Source organism: Cervus canadensis, chromosome 31, assembly GCF_019320065.1.
Source record: "Cervus canadensis isolate Bull #8, Minnesota chromosome 31, ASM1932006v1, whole genome shotgun sequence".
NCBI lineage: Eukaryota > Metazoa > Chordata > Mammalia > Artiodactyla > Cervidae > Cervus > Cervus canadensis.
The window spans coordinates 2,413,991-2,438,657 of record NC_057416.1 but is presented as its reverse complement, the minus strand read 5'-3'; the positions used below and the strand labels follow the sequence as shown (position 1 = coordinate 2,438,657).

Here is a 24,667-nt window from a genome sequence, read left to right as displayed (position 1 = left end):
GGTTTTTGCAACTGAAAGTGGTTTAACTCTTTCTTTCCTAAAAGAGAAAAATTCGGGGAAGTGCATGAGATTCCATGCCCCTCTCCATAGAAACAATGATATTTGGTAGCAGTGAGGGGTGGTAAGGGAGAGGCTGATTCCAGGCTCTTACCAGGCCCCCAGTGTTTCTCTTAATTACTCAGCAGAGGTGCAATGACGGAAGGGCAGAACCTTCCTCTATCTGGGACCCTGAGCAGCTGGAGACCCATTCTGGGAACTGGCCATTGCTAAGATGGTAGCTAATCTGCCCTTGCCTATGGGAGTCAGTCCTTTCTCTCCTGTGATCCATCACAGTGACAGTTCATGTGCCCTGCCTCTCCTTGGAGGCACTGATCCTTGGGAACTGATGTCACCTGGGTACCTGAAACCTCAGCTCCCCGATGAGTTCAACAATGGCTATGATTTTGTAGTTTAAATTTTCTCACTGCTAAAGTGGACTTGAGATTTTATTTTACATATTTCTATATCCTAGGTAGACATGGAAGTCTTTTGTGGGTGTTAAAATTGCTCTACTTCAAGGATAGATGAATACTAAAATTATTTATTTAGGTTGACCATGAAGAAGTTTTTCTAGAATGACCAGTTTTAAACAAAATCATCTATCTATAAGTATAATCTGTCTATCTAATACATATTCTTTATCCTTTCTTGTTTAACAACAAAACCCAAAAAATTTCTGCTAATGGCAAATAGTTAAGGCTATGGCTTTTCCAGTGGTCATGTATGGATGTGAGAGTTGGACTGTGAAGAAAGCTGAGCACCGAAGAATTGATGCTTTTGAACTGTGGTGTTGGAGAAGACTCTTGAGAGTCCCTTGGACTGCAAGGAGATCCAACCAGTCCATCCTAAAGGAGATCAGTCCTGGGTGTTCATTGGAAGGATTCATGTTAAAACTGAAATTACAATACTTTGGCCACCTGATGCGAAGAGATGACTCATTTGCAAAGACCCTGATCCTGGGAAAGATTGAGGGCAGGAGGAGAAGGGGACAACAGAGGATAAGATGGTTGGATGGCATCACCGACTCAGTGGACATGAGTTTTGGTAAACTCCGGGAGTTGGTGATGGACAGGGAGGTCTGGTGTGTTGTGGTCCATGGGGTCACAAAGAGTCAGACACAACTGAGTGACTGAACTGAACTGAACTGAATGTCACATAAAGACGCACACACACTCCTGTACAGTCTCATAAACTAAGCATGTAATACATATAACTTTAAGTTAGTAAAGTTTCACAGTTCTTCATAACTGTGAAAAAGTACAGAGATATTTATAGATAAATGATATAGAATTAAATTTAATATATATTTACATTATAAATATATTATTAAAATAAATTTATCTAGTTGAGAATTGCTCTCCATTGAAAGATTGCTTGAATTAGAAATTGTTTATCCTGATTTGTGCACACAGCAGTGCTTGTTTAATGATCATACTTCATATTACTAACACCTTGTTTATTAAGTTAGACCCAGTACTGTGACTGAGCTTACTCACCACTCTGTCTTGCTAAGTTGGAAGATAATTTCTGGGTCCACAGGGAACCATACAAGACTTCATCTAGTGGCATCTACGCCAAGTTAATGTCATAAACCCATTGAGTGTATTTGACCTCCAGTGAGGGGCCACTGCAATTATTCAAGCCTATTTAGTGATAACATGTGGCACTGTCTAAACAGCACCAAAATAATTCTATTTCTGAATTATTTTCATAATAATTTCTTTATTTTATATACTATCTTTCTCAAGAGACCTTCTTCCACTCCTGTTCACTATTGGGAAATCCATTGGAGTTAACAAAATATTTTTGGAGTCTATGAGATATGACACTTGACCCCTGGAAAGCGAGTGAAATAGAGAAGCTACTGTGCAGTATGAATTTCAAATGTCCTGCAGAGCCGAAAAGTTAGCTATTCTTCTCTAAACAGAAGCCCAGCAGAGGGCGTGCTCTGATGTGGAAGTTAACTTCCCATGTCTCAGACTCTGGCCCTTTGTTACAGGACAGTATACAGATGGGTCAGACCCTGGAACATCTAAGCCTCATGTGATAGAGAAAAAGAGACAGTAGTATTGTAGTAGCACATTTATTCTGAAAAAAGATAGGAGTTTGGAATTAGTGATTTGTAGTTATTATGAAAAAAAAAAAAATCAGAGAAAAGTAAGTATAACGACTCCTTCTTTGTTTGAAATGAATGCTTATCTTTAACAAGGTAGAGTCAAATGGAGATTTTTTTCACATTTTGGCATGCTTCCAAGTTAAGGGTATTAATGGTTATTAGTTAAAATGATGATTATAAAATAAATATAAAATATTTTGCTATAATATTTCAGACAAATTTTTTTCTCAATTAAAAACTGACCTAGAACTAACTGTAATATAGTAGTATTCTTTGAGGTACAACTTCAAAATGTATTATGCATGATTAAGTCCTTCTCATGTGTATTTATATAATTGGTAGTTATGTGTATAGTGAAAACTAATATTATATATCATGATCTTATAACATCTCACTCAAAGTATACATACCTAGATGAATGAGAAGTAAGACTGTCAAGATTTTTATAAAAAGATAATCTGTCTGTTCTTTAGTTATTGGGTACAACTTAAGATAAAAATATGTACGTGTACAACAAAGAAATTTTTAAAAGAAAATTTGTAAAAGACAACCAAACTAAAGAGAAACATATAAATATATTAGCCACTGAGATTTAAAATAATTGCTATTGTTAGGTACTAAATTTAGCTTCAGATTTATGGCAATAAAAGCAAAAGAGGAAGTAGAATTTAATTATCTTTTAATAAAGAAACAGTAATTAAAAGAGATAAGTTCCTTCTTTGTTGTATATTCTATAAAGCACTTATAGTTTACAACTGAAGTTGTCTTCAAAAAAAGATTCTCTAGAAAATCCAAGAGTGAACTTTACATGACAACTAAGGTATCAATTTTTGATCTACTGGTGAGAACACAGTATACTGTACTGTGTGTGCTAAGTCACTTCAGTCATGTCCAACTCTTTGTGACCTTGTGGGCTGTCACCCGCCAGGCTTTTCTGTCCATGGGATTCTCCAGGCAAGAATACTGGAGTGGGTTGCCATACAGTAAACTGCATTGATTTCTGGGTCAACAAAATATTATCACTAAAGTTATGTTTATAACATGTGTTCTTTTTTTTTTTAATATTTTTAACACGTCTTCTTTTAAAATACTTTCCCCCTGTTTGTTTGTAGTGATCAAGTAAGTAGTAGTAGTACATTCATTTCCTTTGTGAACTCATTTAAAAACTGTCACTCAAAAGGAAGTATCTAATGAGGATTAAAATTCTGGAAAATGCCTTAAGTTTTAGAAATGAAAAGTACAAGAGAAATAGTTAAATATTGACAGCTTGAAGTAGCCTTCTATGATAACAGTGACCCTCACATATACATGCAAATTATTAATATTAATACATTTAAAAAATTTATTTTATCACCAAAAATTTTGTTTTGGGGTTTAGCTGATTATAATAATACATGTTTTAATGGCACTTGTGAATACTATGTTAATAATACTAATAAGGTTTCTCAACTTGAATAGTGAGTGTAAATAAACATCCCAGTCCAATGACACATTGTGCAAGACGACACCTCATATGTCCTGGGGTGCGTTTATGAGTATTTCATTCTGTGCACCCAGAGGTGACAGCTCTGTACCTCCACCAGAGTGGGCGTCCAGTAAGCCATGCCCATTCAGTCCTGTAATAAGGTGATCTTAATCGTATCAGTTTAAGCCCATTTTTGTATTTAACTATATGTCAATCATTTGTTGATCCATATATTCTGAGACCCTCTCAACTCCTGCCTTCTATTAAAATTGATATCATTAGCACCAATTGACAATTCATGTCTTCTTTATCTCCTACCATGGTCTCTGTACCAGGAACCATGGGTGAGTTTGAAGTCTTGCATATCCTGACTTCTATCTAACACTCCAAACAGCTCCAGAGCCCCTTCTGGTAACATGATGTCTCTCTTACAAGACTATTTTAGGCATTCAATAGTAACAGACCTTTGTTGGGTGATAGGAGAATCCTAACTTTATTTGAGGTTGAAAGTAACACACACAAAAATCTGGTAACTGATTAAAACTTTCCTACTAACAGTGATATTTTGGCATTTTACCAAGTATCACATTTAAATGAAAGATGTGATTTAATTACTTAATCCCTGGGGTCTTTAGTTGGATGTCTTCTAAAATAAAGGGATTGAAATTCAGTTTTCCAGTTGTCCTTGGATACGTCTTTGGAATTTCGGGCATTAACAGATTTGGGAAGGAAAGGGTAAAGTGTACAGAACTGAAGCTTAATCTTAAGCTCTGCTGACCACCAACTACTGTCCCCACACTGATTTCAGAGGTGGGTCTCATCATTAACTCTGTATTTATCAGCTAGTCTCTGGTTGCTGTTGAGAGAATCATCAATCATTAGACAAATTCTGCTGCTACTCGTTCAGGCCATGACTCAGAGAGTTGCCCACATGAAAAGGAGTTTGGTTTCAAATTGTTATTGTTGTTCAGTCTCTGAGTCATGTCTTACTCTTTACAACCCCATAGAATGCAGAATGCCAGGCTTCCTTGTCCTTCACTATTTCCTAGAGTTTGCTCAAACTCAGGTCCACTGAACAGTGAGGCTGTATAACTGTCTCATCCTCTGTCATGCCCTTCTCCTCCTGCCCTCAATCTTTCCCAGCATCAGGATCTTTTCCAATGAGTCGGCTCTTTGCATAAGATGGCCGAAGTGTTGGAGCTTCAGCTTCAGCATCAGTCCTACCAATGACTATTCAGGATTGATTTCCTTTAAGATTGACTGGTTTGATCTCCTTACAGTCCAAGGGTCTCTCAAGAGTCTTCTACCTAGAACAACAATTCTAAAGCATCAATTCTTCAGTGCTTGGCCTTCTTTATGGTCCAACTTTCAGAGCTGTACATCACTACTGGAAAAACTACAGCTTTGACTACATGACTGTGATCAGCAAAGTGATGTCTCTGCTTTTTAATATGCTGTGTAGGTTTTTCATAACTTTCCTTCCAAGGAGCAAGCATCTTTTAATTTCATGGCTGCTGTCAGTGTCCACAGTGATTTTGGAACTCAAGTTGTCATTTGGTGCATCCCCTCACTTGTGTCTCATTTGAGACTATTTTTGTGTTTGACTGTTTTCAGTTTTGAATGGTTTTCATAGAGTGTCCACATTTGCTATGATTCCATCTCCTTTTGGCAATAATTTTCCCCCATCCCTATTCTAGTCCCCCTAAAATAAATTGTGGGTATCACTGCATTCATCCCCAATTGTTGGAGCATCTCATGTATGCCTGCTGTGTCCTCCAACCTCTGTAGATGGTGTCATGGGGCAACCAGGTATGGTCTCAGCTTATGCAGAACTTACATTTTAGTTGTGGGAGCATAATATACAAGAAAGCACTGTGATGGTTGTAGATTGTGTTCAGAACCTTGACGCAAATGAACAGAGTTCTTAGGTACAAAATAACTGCAGTGCTCTTAGACTGAAAATATTTGTTGAAGGAAGAATGAGACAATACCCAACATTCAGTCACAACAAAACTTACAGAAACATATTATGGCCAAAGGAAACTATCAGTGGCCACCCCAGGTAGAAAGACTTGTTACACTCCTGAAGAAATGTCAACTGCAGAGGGAGCCTTGGGAACAATCAAAGGAGAGGTAGGTAACAAGAGCGAAAGAGGGAGCTAGTTGAAGAGTGTTCACAGCCCAGGATTTTGTTGTGAAAACAATCGGAAGACACTGAATGGTTTCTGTCAGGGAAGTGACGTTTTTTCAAATGTCTTATTTTTCAAACAGATCAGCTAGGTTTTTGAGTAGAGACCCACCTGGACAGGAACAGGAGAGCGGGCATCCTCACAGGAGACGTGATTGTCCCAGGAGTCGTCAGTTTAGTTCTCTGGCTCAGAGGAGGCAGGGAAGCTGATGGATGCAGAGTTGGGTCAAGCTCAAAATAAGGCTCTTGGGTCTGGCCTTGAAAGTGTATTTGATCTGAGTACTGTTTGCGAAGATGTGGTGACTTAAAATACTGACTTCTCCATGGGGTCCATCCATCCCACACATAGTCAGATTTCTGAAAGTACATCCAGTTATTTTCAAGTGAGGAGTAATACTTCTCCATGGGGTCCATCCATCCCACACATAGTCAGATTTCTGAAAGTACATCCAGTTATTTTCAAGTGAGGAGTAATAGAGAAAGCAAATAAATTTTGTATGGTTATTTTTTATTAATACTCAAAGCATTTGATTTTTACTGAATCTTGTGATTTTATGAGTAAAAACTATTTAAAAGTGTGGTGCTAATAAACTTTGCAAATGAAAGTCATGTGGACCTTTTTAATTACTTTTTGCTCAATTGTAGATTACTTGCTGTTGGCATTGCTGATTTCCTTATCTGAGACTGTTGCAAATGTACCTCTCATATATAGCAGTATTTTTCCTCTCAATTTGGTGGTTTGGTTGCTTCAGTCATGTCTGACACTTGTGACCCCGTGGACTGTAGCTCCCCAAACTCCTCTGTCCATCAGATTTCCCAGGCAAGAATGCTGGAATGGGTTGCCATTTCCATCTCCATTTTTCCTCATAATCCTTGATAATTGCAGTATGGGGTTACACATAAATGTATGAAAAAATCTGATTGAGATATTTGCAGTTGAAGACTATAGTGTGACTACATTTTTTTGAGAATGGCAAAGAGCTCAATTTACAAAAAGATACAACCCTCCAAAATTCTCCAAGCCAGGCTTCAACACACGTGAACCATGAGCTTCCAGATGTTTAAGGGGGATTTAGAAAAGGCAGAGGAACCAGAGATCAAATTGCCAACATCTGTTGCACGTGAACCATGAGCTTCCAGATGTTTAAGGGGGATTTAGAAAAGGCAGAGGAACCAGAGATCAAATTGCCAACATCTGTTGGATCATAGAAAAATTTCCAGTAAAACCTCAACCTCTGCTTTATTGATTATTCCAAAGCCTTTGACTGTGTAGATCACAACAAACTGTGGAAAGTTTTTCAAGAGATGGGAATACCAGACTACCTTACCTGCCTCTTGAGAAATCTGTATGCAGGTCAAGAAGAAACAGTTAGAACTGGACGTGAAACAACAGACTAGTTCAATATCCGGAAAGGAGTACATTAAGGCTGCATATTGTCACCCTGCTTATTTAACTTATATGCAGAGTACATCATGCGAAATGCTGGGCTGGATGGATGAAGCACAGCTGGAATCAAGATTTCCAGGAGAAAATAACTTCAGATCCACAGATGCCACCACCCTAGGGGCAGAAAGTGGAGAAGAACTAAAGAGTCTCTTGATGAAAGTGAAAGAGGAAAGTGAAAAAGTTGGCTTAAAACTCAACATTCAAAAAATGAAGATCATGGCATCTGGTCCCATCACTCCATGCCAAATAGATGGAGAAACAATAGAAACAGTGACAGACTTTACTTTATTGGGCTTCAAAGTCACTGCACATGATTACTGAAGCCATGAAATGAAAAGACACTTGTTCCTTGGAAGAAAAGCTATGACCAACCTCAGTTCAGTTCAGTCTCTCAGACATGTCTGACTCTTTGTGACCCCATGAATCTCAGCACCCCAGGCCTCCCTGTCTATTACCAGCTCCTGGAGTTTACTCAAACCCATGTTCATTGGGTCGGTGATGCCATCCAACCATCTCATCCTCTGTCGTCCCCTTCTCCTCCTGCCCCCAATCTGTCCCAGCATCAGGACCATCCTAGACAGCATATTAAAGAGCAGAGACATTACTTTGCCAACAAACGTCTGTCTGGTCAAAACTATGGTTTTTCCAGGAGTCATGTATAGATGTGAGAGTTGGGCCATAAAGATAGCTGAGTGCCAAAGAATTGATGCTTTTGAACTGTGGTTTTGGAGAAGACTCTTGAGAGTCCCTTGGACTGCAAGGAGATCAAACCAGTCAGTCCTAAAGGAGATCAGTCCTGAGTATTCATTGGAAGAACTGATGCTGAAGCTAAGACTCCAATACTTTGGCCACCTGATGCGAAGAACTGACTCATTGGAAAAGACTCTGATGCTGGGAAAGATTGAAGGCAGGAGGAAAAGGAGACGAAAGAGGATGAGATGGTTGGAAGGCATCAATGACTTGTTGGACATGAGTTTGAGAATCTCCAGGCATGCTGCACTCCCTGGGGTCACAAATAGTCGGACATGATTGAGTGACTGAACTCAAACTCATAACCCTCATTATGATTTTATAGATCATTTAGTGTCTGAGTGTGTTCACTTTTATCAAATACTATATTGTTTAGGTGAACTGAGTTTATGAATATTATGGATAAGCAAAATTGTTGAGTCACAGTGGGTTTCTGAGTCCAAATGTAGAAAAATGACATGAAAATATTGATCAGTTTTTGAAGTGGTTTTATCTATACATGTTTAGATCCTCTATGCCTTAATAATGGCATAGTGTGGAGAGTATTTGTTTTTACAGAGAACGTATTGCAGAAGAGTCACACATGCAAAAAAAAATATGACTTTATTGATAAATTGTGGTCACTTGAAAATTATGAGTATTCCATTTTTCTAACCATTACTTTGGTTTCGGGGTCTTCTCACTAGCTTAAAATTCATGACTTTATTCTATCAAATTCATCCTTTGGATGTTAAAACTTGAAAGAACTCTCTATTCTACAGCCAGTCCCGCAAGTTTTTCATGGTAACTAAGGAAGAAATGGAATAAGTAATGACTAGTGGCTCTGTGACTTAGCCAGCCAGCAGCTAATCATTTATGAGAGCCTTAGTCCTATCAGACTTTTGATCAAGGCAGTAGACTCAGGGGAGTGGATGCCAGTCACATAAGTGGATGAAGTGGGTGATGAGAAAAGTTTCAAGTGTCAAGAAGCAAAGCAGTTTTGGAAGGTGAAATGAGACAGAGCTATTTCCCACTGTCTAAACTGTTGAATTTCCTATATCAGTGTTGTCTATTCTTTATGTGCCATGTAATAAATGCAGATGAAGCAAAATTTCCTTTCCTGGAGGGTTTTTACCACAGTTCACCATGGTATTTTGCAATACTTCATAACAGCTATGGAATCAGCAAGAACGCATTTTTTTTTAATCCTAATTTGAGCATCTATTTATCTTTTCATTTTTAAATGTCAGTTCCTCTAAACCTTGACATTCTCATGAACTGTAGCCATGATTTTCTTCAGGTTTTACTATCTCTGCTTTTTAAACACAGTGCCTCACTGTACTCTTGACTTCACCTCTTTTTTCGCTATATACCTAGAAGTGGGGTTGCTGGACCATGCATTAGTTATATTTCAGTTTCCTAAGAAAACCCCATACTGTTTTTAATAATCACTACAACATTTCCTGTTGTGATTGACAGTACACAAGGGGTCTAGTTTCTTTACAACTTGCCCGCACTTGTTTTTTCCTTTTATTTTGTTAACGATCATCCTAATGAGTGTGAGGTGATTCCTCATTGTGGTTTAAGTTTGCATTATTCCAATAATTAGTGATATTGAGCATCTTTTCATATGCTTGTTACTCACACATGTATTATTGGATAATTGTTCAAGTTTTTTGTTCATTTTTTAAAATGAGGATTTTTTGTTGTTGTAGAAGTTCCTTGCATGCTCTCGGTATCAACCATTATTAGATACATGGTTTGCAAACATTTTATCTCAATGAATAGGTTGACTTTTGCTCTATTGATTGTTTCTTTTGATACTCAGAAGTTTTTCAGTTTGATGTAATCCCATTTGTCTCTTTTTGCTTCTGTTGCCTGTGCTTTTGTGTTGTATTCAAGAAATCATTGCCAAATCTAATGTCCAGAAGCTTTTCCCCTGTTTTCTTCTAGTTTTAGAATTTCAAGTCTTATGTCTAGATCTTTCATTCATTTTGAGTTCATTTTGGTACATGATATAATGTAAGATTCCAACTTTATTCTTTTGCACCTTATTATCCAGTTTTTCCAACACTATCTGTTGGAGAGATTCTTGTCTCTCCAGGATGTAATCTTAGCACCTAGTAGAAGATCATTACATATGCCATATATGTAAGAATCTACTTTTAGCACTCTCTTCTATTACATCAGTCTATGTATCTGTCTTAATGCCAGTATCACACTCATTTGAGTGCTGCTTCATAAGTATTTTCTGAAATCAGGAAGTGCAAGGCCCCCAAGTTTGTTTTCTCTCAAGGTTGTTTTGGCTGTCTAGTGTCCCTTGAGATTCCATGTGAAATTTAGGATTTTTTTTCTATTTCAGCCCAAAATGCCATTTGTGATTTTGATAAGAATATCTACAAAGGATACCTACCTTTGACTCTACAGATAAATTGAATCAGTTGTTAGCATAAAGTGGCCAAAGTTTTGGAGTTTCAGCTTGAGCATCAGTCCTTTCAATGAATATTCAGGGTTGATTTCCATTAAGATTGACTGATTTGATCTCCCTGGTGTCCAAGGGACTCTCAACAGTCTTCTCCAGCAGCACAGTTCGAAAGCATCAGTTATTCAGCACTCAGCCTTTTGATGGTCCAACTCCCACAACCATACATGACTACTGGGGATAAAAAATTGTTTTCTGTATATTATAGCATTTTAGTCTCTATTTTCCTCTTAAACTCCATTTTTTGGTCTCATAGGTGTTTTTTGTAGTGACATTTTATTTTCTTTCTCATTTCTCTTTATGTGTATTAGATAAATGTTTTCTTTGTTATGATCATTGCAATTACATAAAACATTTAAAGTTATAATAGTGTTTTAAACTAATGATTACTTCAGTCACATTTAAAAATTCTACTCCCCCCAATTTCATGGGATCTCTTTTCTTGACACTGGACATACAGTCCCTATGCTTTGAAAAGGTCTGTTTTTCAGACAGATCTTATAATCTGTTAAATAGAAGGAATAGAATAGCATTTATTCTGTGGACTGAACCTGCCCACAGTTTACAGATAAAATATTTTTTAGCTCTACACATACACTAAACTTCTTAGAAAATGAATTAAACAGGTAGTTTATTTTCTTTGGATACTGTTTACTTAATTAAGGCCCTTTCTTTACAGATACTCTTTGCTGTCAGGAACATGTGTTGGACATTAAGTAGTGTTGTATAGAAGCCTGAGTGTGTCCGGGTGACACATGTAGGTTTAGGTCTATGTGATCATGATATTTAACATTTATTTCCCTTTCTGTCAACCTCCCAAGAGGTCTCCTCAAGTGAAGTTGTGAGTTCTTTATTCACCTGTTTTACAGCACATTGTCTGCTGTTTAATACCATTTTTGGATTATGGGTTTACAGAGATTGTGAACAACACTTCTGTATTATGCAAAAGAATGTTGCTTAATTGGTTAAAGTGAACAATATGCTTGGAAAATTTCTTTTCCTTTTCAGAATTAAGGAGTAACCTATATATTCCCTAGGTGGTTTATGAGGACCTGCTGTATACCAAAGGCTCATACATCGGCGTTATCTATCCTTCAGCCTCTTTGCTGTGCCAGATAATACAACTGTACCAAGCTCTATTGTATCTGCTTTCCTCTTTCTTTGATTATTATCTTCATTATTACTTTAAGCTGTTCTGTTAAAATACCGTATTATTTTTGAAGTTTGAAAACCATACACAATGCAAGGTGAAACAATGAGTATGATAAGTTGAGAAAAAAAAATATGTTCATTTTAACTATATCTACAAAGATCCTGTGTATCTTGCTCTAAAGGCTCAGGTCAACTCAGTTGCTCAGTCATGCCCAACTCTTTGTGACCCCATAGACTGCAGCACACCAGGCTTCCCTGTTCATCACCAACTCGCAGAGCTTGCTCAAACTCATGTCCATTGAGTTGGTGATGCCATCGAACCATCTCATCCTCTGCTGTCCCCTTTTCCTCCCACCTTCGATCTTTCCCAGCATCAGGGTCATTTCAAATGAGTCAGTTCTTTGCAGCAGGTGGCCAAAATATTGGAGTCTCACTTTCAGCATCAGTCCTTCCAATGAATATTCAGGACTGATTTCCTTTGGGATGGACTGGTTGTATTTCCTTGCAGTCCAAGGGACTCTCAAGAGTCTTCTCCAATACCACAGTTCAAAAACATCAATTCTTTGGTGCTCAGCTTTCTTTATAGTCCAGCTCTCACATCCATACATGACTCGTGGAAAAACCATAGCTTTGACTAGACAGACCTTTGTTGGCAAAGTAATGTCTCTGCTTTTTAATATGCTGTCTAGGTCGGTCATAGCTTTTCTTCCAAGGAGCAAGCATCTTTTCATTTCATGGCTGCAGTCACCATCTGCACTGATGTTGGAACCCAAAAAAATAAAGTCTGTCACTGTTTCCATTGTTTCCCCATCTATTTGCCATGATGTGATGGGACTGGATGCGATGGTGTTTTTATTTTTTTTAATTCATTCATTTATTTTACTTGGAGGCTAATTACTTTACAGTATTGTGGTGGTTCTTGCCATACATTGACAAGAATCAGCCATAGGTATACATGTGTCCCCCATCCTGAACCCTTCACCCACTGCCCTCCCCATCCCATCCCTCAGGATCATCCCAGTGCACCAGCCCTGAGTGCCCTGTTTCATGCATCGAACCTGGACTCACGATCTATTTCACATATGGTAATACACATGTTTTGATGCTGTTCTCTCAAATCATCCCACCTTTGCCTTCTCCCACAGAGTCCAAAAGTCTGTTCTTTACATCTGTGTCTCTTTTGCTATCTCACATATAGGGTCATTGTTAACATCTTTCTAAATTCCATATATATGCATTACTATACTGTACTTTTGTTTTTCTTTCTGATTTATTTCACTCTGTATAATAGGCTCCAATTTCATCCATCTCATTAGAATTGATTCAAATGTATTCTTTTTAATAGCTGAGTAATATTCCATTGTGTATATGTACCACAGCTTTCTTATCCATTCATCTGCCAGTGGACATCTAGGTTGCTTCCATGTCCTGGCTATTGTAAACAGTGCTGCGATGAACATTGGGGTACATGTGCCTCTTTCAATTCTGCTTTCCTCAGTATGTATGCCCAGCAGTGGGGTTGCTGGGTCATATGGCAGTTCTATTTCCAGTTTTTTAATCTCCACACTGTTCTCCATAGTGGCTGTTTTAGTTTGCATTCCCACCAACAGTTTAAGAGGGTTCCCTTTTCTCCACACCCTCTCCTGCATTTATTTTTTGTAGACTTTTGGATAGCAGCCATTCTGACTGGCGTGAGATGGTACCTCATTGTTGTTTTGATTTGCATTTCTCTGATAATGAGTGATGTTGAACATCTTTTCATGTGTTTGTTAGCCATCTATATGTCTTTTTTGGAGAAATGTCTGTTTAGTTCTTTGGCCCATTTTTTGATCAGGTCATTTATTTTTCTGGAATTGAGCTGCAGGAGCTGCTTATATATTTTTGAGATTAATTCTTTGTCAGTTGCTTCATTTGATATTATTTTCTCCCATTCTGAAGGCTGTCTTTTCACCTTGCTTATAGTTTCCTTCATTGTGCAAAAAGCTTTTAAGTTTAACTAGGTCCCATTTGTTTATTTTTGCTTTCATTTCCATTACTCTGGGAGGTGGTTCATAGAGGATCCTGCTGTGATTTATGTCAGAGTGTTTTCCCTAAGTTTCCCTCTAGGAGTTTTTTAGTTTCTGGTCTTATGTTTAGATCTTCAATCCATTTTGAGTTTACTTTTGTGTATGGTGTTAGAAAGTGTTCTAGTTGTATTCCTTTACAAGTGGTTGACCAGTTTTGCCAGCACCACTTGTTAAAGAGATTCTTTTCTCCATTGTATATTCTTGCCTCCTTTGTCAAAGATAAGGTGTCCATAGGTGTGTGGGTTTATCTCTGGACTTTCTATTTTGTTCCACTGATCAATATTTCTGTCTTTGTGCCAGTACCATGCTGTCTTGATTACTGTAGCTTTGTAGTATAGTCTGAAGTCAGGAAGGTTGATTCCTCCAGTTTCATTCTTCTTTCTCAAGATTGCTTTGGCTATTCGAGTTTTTTTGTAATTCCATACAAATTGTGAAATTATTTGTTCTAGTTCTCTGAAAAATACCATTGGTAGCTTAATAGGGATTGCATTGAATCTATAGATTCCTTTGGGTAGTATACTCATTTTCACTGTATTGATTCTTCTGATCCATGAACATGGTATATTTCTCCATCTATTTGTGTCATCTTTAATTTCTTTCATCAGTGTTTTACAGTTTTCTATATATAGGTCTTGTGTTTCTTTAGGTAGATTTATTCCTAAGTATTTTATTCTTTTCGTCACAATGGTGAATGTAATTGTTTCCTTAATTTCTGTTTTCTCATTGTTAGTGTATAGGAATGCAAGGGATTTCTGTGTGCTAATTTTGTATCCTGCAACTTTACTATATTCATTGATTACTGCTAATAATTTTCTGATTATGTCTTTAGCATTTTCTATGTAGGGGATCATGTCATCTGCAAACCGTGAGAGTTTTATTTCTTTTCCAATCTGGATTCATTTTATTTTGAATTTGAGTTTTAAAACACGTTTTTCATTCTCCTCTTTCACTTTCATCAAGAGGCTCTTTAGTTCATTCCTCACTTTCTGCCATAAGGGTGGTGTCCTCTGCATATCTGAGGTTATTGATATTTGTCCCAGCAATCTTGGTTCCAGCTTGTGCTTCATCTATCCAGCCCAGAATTTCACATGATGTACTCTGCATATACATTAAATAAGCAGGGTGACAATATACAGCCTTGACATGATCCTTTCCTAGTTTGAAACCAGTCTATTGTTCAATGTCCAGTTATAACTGTTGCTTCCTGACCTGCATACAGATTTCTCAGGAGGCGGGTGAGGTTGTCTGGTATTCCCATCTCTTTAAGAATTTTCCACAGTTTGTTGTGATCCACACTGTCAGAGGCTTTGACATAGTCAATAAAGCAGAAGTCAATGTTTCTCTGAAACTCTCTTTCTTTTTTGTTGATACATTGGATATTGGCAATTCAGTATCTGGTGTGTCTTCCTTTTCTAAATCCCCTTTGAACATCTGGAAGTTCATGGTTCACATACGGTTGAAGCCTAGCTTGGAGGATTTTGAACATTACTTTGTTAGAGTTTGAGATGAATGCAATTGTGCAGTAGTTTGAGCATTCTTTGGCATTGTCTTTCTTTGGGTTGGAATGAAAACTGAGCTTTTCCAGTCTTGTGGCCACTGCTGAGTTTTCCAAATTTGCTGGCATATTGAGTGCACAATTTCACAGCATCATCTTTTAGGATTTGAAATAGCTCAACTGGAATTCCATCACCTCCACTAGCTTTGTTCATAGTGATAATTTCTAAGGCCCACTTGACTTCACATTCCAGGGTGCCTGGCTCTAAGTGAGTAATCACAGCATCATGGTTGTCTGAGTCATGACGATCTTTTCTGTATAGTTCTTCTATGGATTTTGTATAGTTCTTCTGTGCTCTAAATACTAGACAAAAATAAATGCATATTTGTCATGTGTTTTCAGAATCATAAAGTATCTTTTTCATATGTCAAATTATGGTTAGAAATTTTATACCAGGGTTAATTTAAATATCTGTTGAGGGTCAAATAAAAAATAAATGGCATACAATAGGAGTTCATGCTTATATGTGATAGGAAGAAAAAAGGTGAAATTTAAATATACTGAATAGTTGCATTTTATGTTCTAAAGTTACAAAAGAGAGGTAGATAATTTCAGTTCAGTTCAGTTCAGTTGCTCAGTCGTGTCCGACTCTTTGCGACCCCATGAATCGCAGCACGCCAGGCCTCCCTGTCCGTCACCAACTCCCGGAGTTTACTCAAACTCATGCCCATCGATTCGGTGATGCCATCCAGCCATCTGTCGTCCCTTTCTCCTCCTGCCCTCAATCCCTCCCAGCATCAGGGTCTTTTCCAATGAGTCAGCTCTTCGCATGAGGTGGCCATAGTGTTGGAGTTTCAGCTTCAGCATCAGTCCTTCCAATGAACACCCAGGACTGATCTCCTTTAGGATGGACTGGTTGGATCTCCTTGCTGTCCAAGGGACTCTCAAGAGTCTTCTCCAACACCACAGTTCAAAAGCATCAATTTTTCGGCGCTCAGCTTTCTTCACAGTCCAACTCTCGCATCCCTACATGACCACTGGAAAAACCATAGCCTTGACCAGACAGACCTTTGTTGGCAAAGTAATGTCTCTGCTTTTTACTATGCTCTCTGCTACTGCTAAGTCACTTCAGTCGTGTCCGCCTCTGTGCGACCCCATCCCTGGGATTCTCCAGGCAAGAACACTGGAGTGGGTTGCCATTTCCTTCTCCAATAAAAGTGAAAAGTGAAAGTGAAGTAGCTCAGTCATGTCCGACTCTTCGCAACCCCATGGACTGCAGCCTACCAGGCTCCTCTGTCCATGGGATTTTCTAGGCAAGAGTACTGGAGTGGGGTGTCATTGCCTTCTCTGAATATGCTATCTAGGTTGGTCATAACTTTCCTTCCAAGGAGTAGGCATCTTTTAATTTCATGGCTGCAGTCACCATCTGCAGTGATTTTGGAGCCCAAAAAAATAAAGTCTGACACTGTATCCACTGTCTCCCCATCTATTTCCCATGAGGTGATGAGACCAGATGCCATGATCTTAGTTTTCTGAATGTTAAGCTTTAAGCCAACTTTTTCACTCTCCTCTTTCACTTTCATCAAGAGGCTTTTTAGTTCCTCTTCACTTTCTGCCATAGGGTGCTATCATCTGCATATCTGAGGTAATTGATATTTTCTCCTGGCAATCTTGATTCCAGCTTGTGCTTCTTCCAGCCCAGCATTTCTCATGATGTACTCTGCATATAAGTTAAATAAGCAGGGTGACAATATACAGCCTTGACATACTCCTTTTCCTATTTGGAACCAGTCTGTTGTTCCATGTCCAGTTCTAACTGTTGCTTCCTGACCTGCAGACAGGTTTCTCAAGAGGCAGGTCAGGTGGCCTGGTATTCCCATCTCTTTCAGAATTTTCCACAGTTTATTGTGATCCACACAGTCGAAGGCTTTGGCCTAGTCAATAAAGCAGAAATAGATGTTTTTCTGGAACTCTCTTGTTTTTTCGATGATCCAGCAGATATTGGCAATTTGACTCTGGTTCCTCTGCCTTTTCTAAAACCAGCTTGAACATCTGGAAGTTCTCGGTTCACATATTGCTGAAGCCTGGCTTGGAGAATTTTGAGCATTAGTTTACTAGTGTGTGAGATGAGTGTAGTTGTGTGGTAGTTTGAGCATTCTTTGGGATTGCCTTTCTTAGGGATTGGAATGAAAACTGAACTTTTCCAGTCCTGTGGCCACTGCTGAGTGCTTATAGAAGCAAGGTCCAATGCTGTAAAGAGAAATATTGCATAAAAACCTGGAATATTAGGTCCATGAATCAAGGCAAATTGGAAGTGATCAAACAGGAGATGGCAAGAGTGAATGTCAACATTCTAGGAGATAAATTAGACTTATGCAAATTAAAAAAACATTAAGAGCATAAGTGATTATATTTTTCATATTTAGCAATTTCATCATCTATGAAAATCCCAAATGGCTTAAAATATTATGCTAGGAATAAAAAATATTGCCACTTCATGCCTGTGGTGTTTTATAGTTTTTGATATACAGCCATTTAAGGAAAAATCTATTTCAACTTAGGAAAATATTATAATACACCTCACACCCACTTATCCCAGATAAAATTTGTGTGTCTCATGGCTTGAAATTGTTCTCAAACTTTACTGCATAAGAATCACCAGGGATGATGTTACCAAGATTCTGAGTCAGTAGTTCTGGGGTATGGCCCAAAGTGTGTGTCTTTTACAGAATCCCATGCTCATCACGCTTCAAAAAGAGTGAGTTTTTACAAATAAGGGTCAATGTTAAATGTTTCTTAGAGTTAATTTGTATGATATTCTAAGCTGAATTCCAATATCATATGATGCAGTTAAAACATTTTTGTTAGTGCCTTAGCTAGAGACAATTCCATTTAGGAAAGTGCCCACTTAATTGTTGTTGTTCTCTTTAAATGAGAAAGAGATAGACTGAATATAAAATATTTGTTCTCACAGGACTGGTGCACTGGGAAGACCCAGAGGGATGGGAAGGGGAGGGAGGCGGGAGGGGGGATCAGGATGGGGAACACATGTAAATCCATGGCTGATTCATGTCAATGTATGGCAAAAACCACTACAAGTTTTAAAAATTTTTTTTAAAATAAATAAATAATAAAATATTTCTTCTCATATTTTTCCAGAAGGATAGAATTCCCAAATTCACAGTTAAAGGTTTTCAAAAAGACCTCTCAGTATGCTTGAAAAACAAAAAGCAAAGGAGCCATATCATAGGTGTTTGCATCTAGGAATCAGTTTCTTTAAAGATCTTTTAAAATGTGTATGCATTAGGACTGGTGTGTTTTATGCTAAATGTGGAAGGAAAGAATTTTATTCTTTCAAGAAATGCTAGATTCAATACATGATGAAAGTGAAACAAACCAGTATTTATGATTTAGCTCGTAGCTGATTGGAAGTTAGAGTTTTCTTGGTAAACAAGAGAGAGTTAACATCTTTGTTCATTTCTACAGGAGAAGAGCAGCAGAGAAACACTGTTTCACTATTTGAATAATAAGAACATTGTTTATTCTATGTGGCTTATAAGTGTGTGTCTTGTGTTTTCATAGCTGTGGGTCTTGCTGCTTGCCAAGAGCCAGCCCTTCCCAGCAATGGCATCAAAACTGGAGACCGATACATGGTGAATGACGTGCTGTCCTTCCAATGCGAGCCTGGGTACACGCTGCAGGTATTTCATTTTGTTGTTGAAGTTCTTGATAATGGACTCAGCATGGTGATCCTCAGCCAGCTCATTGAAGACAAAGCCTCACTCTGTGAATCAGAGCTCTTGCATTAACCGTGCATACAGGTAAATTCAGTGATGATGCAGAAATAGCTTCTAAATGATAAGGGATCCTTTCAAGGTTGAGTATATTATTTTCATAATAATTTTATGTCAGAAGGAAATGTGTAGTCTCCCACAATTCTCAGGGACAAAGCGGTGACACAGTCTAGTTAATAGCACCATCCTAGCAACCCCATTATTGGACCGGCTCTGAGTCCCGTGCTGGTCCTGCATTGCAAGCTGTTCTTACGATTTAGTTCAGTAAATCATCAAGGGTCCATTTGTGTGTCAGGTAAATACGGGGCTCAAATAATAGACTTAAACAGTTTTCAAGAAACATTAAGCAGATTTCTAATAATCTTTTCTTGGTTTTTCTATTAAAAGTTTTTTGTATAAAAGTTTTAATAAACATTTTATACATCAGTGTATAGCAACATTAGTCATTTTCCAGTCATGTGTTTTTCTGAGTTAACCACAAATAAGTGTATTCCCAAAATAGTTTCTCTCTGTCCTTTAGCATAATTCATGTATAATTCTCCTTACCCACGTGGACACTGCAATCTAAACAAGTATATTTATCCCTAAGTCCAATAGAAATATTGAAGCCTACTTATGTTTCTATGTTTCAGTTAATTCAAGTAAAAGAGTACTTTCTGCTGTTTGCTTATTATAACACTGAAGCTGATAGTATTTCAGGAGCATTATTTTTAGTCATATTCTGTAACCAACTTAAATAAAGCTTGAGTAATCATCAGAAAGAAGTCTCAATGACACAGCAGTGAAATGACAGTGTAGTATGTGATTCCATTTCTGCATGTGTGCTGGAGTAAATTTTTTGCATAATTGAGACAAGTCAGAGCAGCAATAGCAATTGTAGGAAGCTGATGGCCTGCCTGTCGAGTGCTTCATGTACAAACCCAAGTTAGTCTCACACAGCCTCATGATGTGGACCCTGGGGGCTCGTCTTTGATGGGGAGGGGGAAGTGAGCCAGGCCCTGGGAGGAATCAGGGGCAGAGAAGCCAGCAGATCCACAGGGGCCATGTGCAGAAGTCAGCCCGGGTTCTTAGTCTGAGAAAATATCAGCAAAATGCCTGATACTTCAGTAAATGAAAGCCAGCACTGCTATTATTGTAAGTAAACATCAAGATATATAGACATCTTCACCCAAATAGCCTACCACCTGCATGTATAGATCTTGGTGGGTATTATAGTAATGCTTTGGCTCTGGAGAAAGGTGGGCAGACCCTTGGAAAGTAGAACAGTTACTGAAAAAGCTTTGCTGAAAGGTCTGCCATGGAAGCAAGTTTGTAACCAAGCACATGAAGGCAGTGGTAACTGATTGCTTAAGACAGAGATCTCCCATTTCATGTGTTACAGTAAAAAGAATTATGAGTCAATCCCAAGGGTTTCATTTAGAGGAACACCTCACTCTATACTGACAAGCCTTTTTATTAATATGCCTTTGGTTGTTTTTATTTATTTATTTTGCCCTTCATAAATTTACGTAAACCATGTAAATACCATGTTGCCTCCATTTCTCCAAGTCCCACCTGCTATCACTTGGGCTCCCTCCCTTGTGTTCACCTTCTTTCTACACTTCTATGACGGCACTTTGCAGTTACTGCCAGCATCCTTTTATGAGGGAGACTTCTCCAGCCCTCAGAGAAGAAACTAGAAAGGGTTATTTAGTAAAGACATTTCTTATAATGAATTGTTTAATGTGCTACTTGTAGGTAAAGGTCTGCAGGCACACATCTGTAGAGCCCAGGCAGGCCGCTTGGCTCAGGTTTTCAAATACAAACTAAGATTTCTTTTTTTTTTTCCCCCTCATAACAATGTCAAGCATTGAGTATACAAGCTGTGACTCTCTCTCACTCACATGAGTTAAAAAGGATTCTAGACTTTTCAAAAAATTGCTAACAATTGGAAATTTTGCTAACACACTAGTATATTTGGACTGGCAGTGTGCATAAATTACAGTATTCATGAAAAGCACTGTTCCTTGTATGATTTATGCACAAATGTCTATAAATGCATCTGCCTAGTGTGACTCAGGATAAAAATGCAGAGACGGGATGCATCAAATATAAATCCTGGATATTTGCAGGATTAATGATTTCCTTTTCTCTAAACCTGTTTTACTTTTCTTTTAAAAGATGGAAAAAAGAAAATTCACATTTTAGGCTAATAAGTAAATACACAAATTCCTGTCTTGTTTTGGATCCAGTATAAAAATTTTAGCTGGAATCATTAATATGAAATATCTTTGTTGAAATCAATAATGGAATATGCCCTAGGTTGGTAATATATAACCATTTTACTGGTAGTCTTCCATAAATGTCTCTAAAGCCTTTTATACTTTATGCTTGTCCAAAATTTGGGAATAAATTTATTAAAGATAATGTAATAGATCAGAGAATGAGAAGACACAGAGCATGAAATCTGGCAGGAAAAGCATTGTCCTGAGTGTCTTCTTTAAGTATAAATGTAGTCTTCCTGTACTGTAGCAACTTTTAAGAATGTTAGGAAATAGGAGTAAATGAGTTCTGTGGCAGACAAATCGAGTGTGAAATCTTCCTAAGCTTGGGGAATTGGTTTGTCATTGATAACAGCCTTAGTGCAAATTCTTGTTTGATGCGTTCCCAACATGGCTGGGACTATTTAACATGAGTTAAAGATGTGTTTGTCATCTGCCTCTGTGCCAATTCTGTTTGGCAAATGGAAATTCACAAGGTTAGCACACGTGTCACATGAGCCCACCAAGTCACAATGAGGAAGAAAGTAAACATGAATAGTCTGCACACAGGGATGCCCATTCATTACCTTCTCTTTCATCATAAAAGAAATTTTAACCCAAAGCACTGAGAATTTAACCCACTGCTGTTTGATTTTTAAAACAGAAAGAACAGGACAAATTGTTTGAAGGTTGAAAAGTTGAAAACTTCATGTATTTAAAGGCTAAAGAGATCCTGAGCGATGAGGATTAATTTCATTGCAGAAGCATTAATATGACAGCTTGTGAGACTGATAATAAAATGAATATTAAGTCTCCCTTTTCTCCAATAAAGGAGGAACTGACCCAATTTTTTGCTAAACCATAAAGATTGTGTGAGTTGCTTGTGAACCATAGGCAACCGTGAAAGTTACCTTTGCATGAGCAGATTACTTACCAGTAACATTTCACCGTTCAACACCTAATATTTCCTAATCATTTGACCAAAAGTGATAACTTTTGATGACTTAAAAAAAAAAAAAAAAAACTTACTTTGGTCAATTCAGTTCGGCATCTTAAGCATTAGGAAAGCATATTGGCAGAAATACAGACCACTGAAAGGCACATTACAAGATTTTTATTTTAGTGACAAGAAGTACAGTGATTATGGGGTTTTTTTTCTATTTTGATTCCAAATGAGATTCATTAATACACATTAGTAGAATAGATTTCACGGGTTTGGTATTTTTTACATTTGTGATTAAATCAAAAGGGAAAACCAAAGAGAATATTTGAAATTGAAAGAAAGAGAAATTCTTGCAAACACTGAAGCCTTCAGTACTCCATGTTCAGCTAGTGAATTTCATTTCATCTTTTCTCGAGCAGGGCCGTTCCCACATCTCCTGTATGCCGGGGACCGTGCGGCGTTGGAACTACCCGTCTCCCCTCTGCATTGGTACGGACACTCCTTCCGTCCTTGTGTTGCTGCAAACATTCTCAATAATGCAATGGTGATCTTCTTGAGCTCCTTTTGGGCTTCAAAGATGAACTTTTAAATTCCTTTCAAACATCTGTTAGATAATAGCTTAATAATGCAGTAGAGGTGTAACTGAGATTGGACATCTTCTCCCCCTGGATGTGGGTGCTCTGCTTTTCCAGCATCCCTGGACCAACCGACAGGGATTAGATGCCAGCTAGCTCCAGGCACTAACCACACATCACATGCATGTCAGAAGCCAGTGGATTAATGCATGAGAAGGAATGAATGTAGCTGGTCTGAGAGTCTGAGAAGGGTCCTGTTTATGCCTCAGGAAAACCACATCTCCAGAAAAAAAATTCAGAAGTGCCAATAAGTGGTGTGAAGTTGGAGGGACACTATTTTATATCAAAAAGTATTTGCTATAAAGGCAGCTGCTCTTGTGGAGGGGCTCATCAGGATAGGGACTCAGGCACAGAACATCCATCTCTCTACTTACTTTTAAATGAAGAACTTTCCCTTAGACTTGGAGATTCATATATTTCAAGCTTTGAAATGAAATCAACTCACAGTGGATTTTCAATCAAATGATGTGCCCTTGCTGGCACTCTGTATTATGTGAGGAGATTTTTTTTCAAATAGCTTACCTATATTAGCCAAATGAAATTAATTCTGTTTTTATTCTGCATGTTTCATATGTTCTTGGTGTTTTGTCACTAAGTCAGGTCCGACTCTTTGCAGCCCCATGGATGTAGCCTAGCAGGCTCCCCTGTCCATGGGGTTTCCCGGGAGAGAATAATGTGGGTTGCTGTGCCGTCCTCCTGTGTTTACATTGGCAGTGGGTTCTTTCCCACTGGCACCACCTGGGAAGCCCAGCGCCTGCCCGACACTATTTTGAGCATCATGACAAGTCCCAGGATGGCCAGGTTGTGGGTCAGGGCTGGCACTGAGATGGCATTCCATGTACCATGGGGACCCTCAGCCAGGGCATGGCCGGTGCCCTGGAACAAAAATCCCATGTGTTCTCACCAGAAGATCAGGAATCTGCATAAAATAAGACACACAAACCCAGTGAAAACCCAAGGTCCCTTGCTCGTTTATCAAGATAAACACGTTGTCCTTTAGCAATAGCAGTTTACCAGTAACTCTTTGAATATGCTATTTAACAATAAGAAAGGGCCTGGCAAGCAGGGGGTTTCTCCAGCAGGAGACCGGAAGTCAGGCCGCCAGCTGCTGGTGGACAGTGAGCCTGGGGAGGGGACTCAAACTTGAGGTAGAGCTGAAGGAACATGATGGTGTCACTAGATGAATATAAAGTGAAAGCGGCCCATTGATGGGCTTTTAAAATATCACAAAGGAAAAAGGGATTGATGCGTGGCTTTCGGAGCTGTGTTTGCACGCCCATCCGCTGGTTCTTGGGTTTTGCGATGAACAAAGGCACAGTCATATGATGTGGTAACTAAGCACTTAAGGAATTAGATTGTCGCTGTGAGCCTGCAGGATTCGCACTTGTATCAGGCCCCTCCTCTCTCCTGGAACGATCGTCACCGTTCTGATGTAAAGACGTGGGTCTTGATGATCAGTTCCATCATTCAGACTCTGGGTTGGCTGCTCCTACAAGACAGTCTCAGTCCTCAGTGAAGATATACACAGATGTTTTCATATTTTATAATTTCCAATCTCTTTTCTCTTCTTGGTAAAAAACATGCCCAAAATCAAAATGGCACAAATGTCACTTATATTTCACAGTGGTTTTGGTATTTCCATCATTGATGTGGTTTGTGCTTGGGCCTGCATGTTTAACCTCAGTGCAGGTTGTAAGAGTCCTGGGGGCATTGAGGGAACATCACTGCCAAATGCATGCAGGCTCGCTGCTCAGACCCACCAGTATCTGCAACAGCACCCACAGACTTGTGGGTACAAGCAGGCCAGAGCCTTTATTCTCAAACAAGTGGTGTCTCCCGCAAAGAGTTAACCTGAGAAGTTATTTTCCAGATAGCA

At 38.5% G+C, this 24,667-nt stretch overlaps 1 protein-coding gene across 1 annotated transcript in view; it reads left to right on the top strand.

The window, feature by feature from the left end:
• The window catches only part of CSMD1 (CUB and Sushi multiple domains 1), a 2,005,298-nt gene that overhangs the window by 1,792,325 nt on the left and 188,306 nt on the right, over positions 1-24,667 (top strand). The window contains exons 38-39 of the mRNA XM_043454305.1: positions 18,762-18,880; positions 22,576-22,645. Of these exons, the coding sequence (XP_043310240.1) occupies positions 18,762-18,880; positions 22,576-22,645 (189 nt within the window). The remainder of the gene's footprint in view (positions 1-18,761; positions 18,881-22,575; positions 22,646-24,667) is intronic.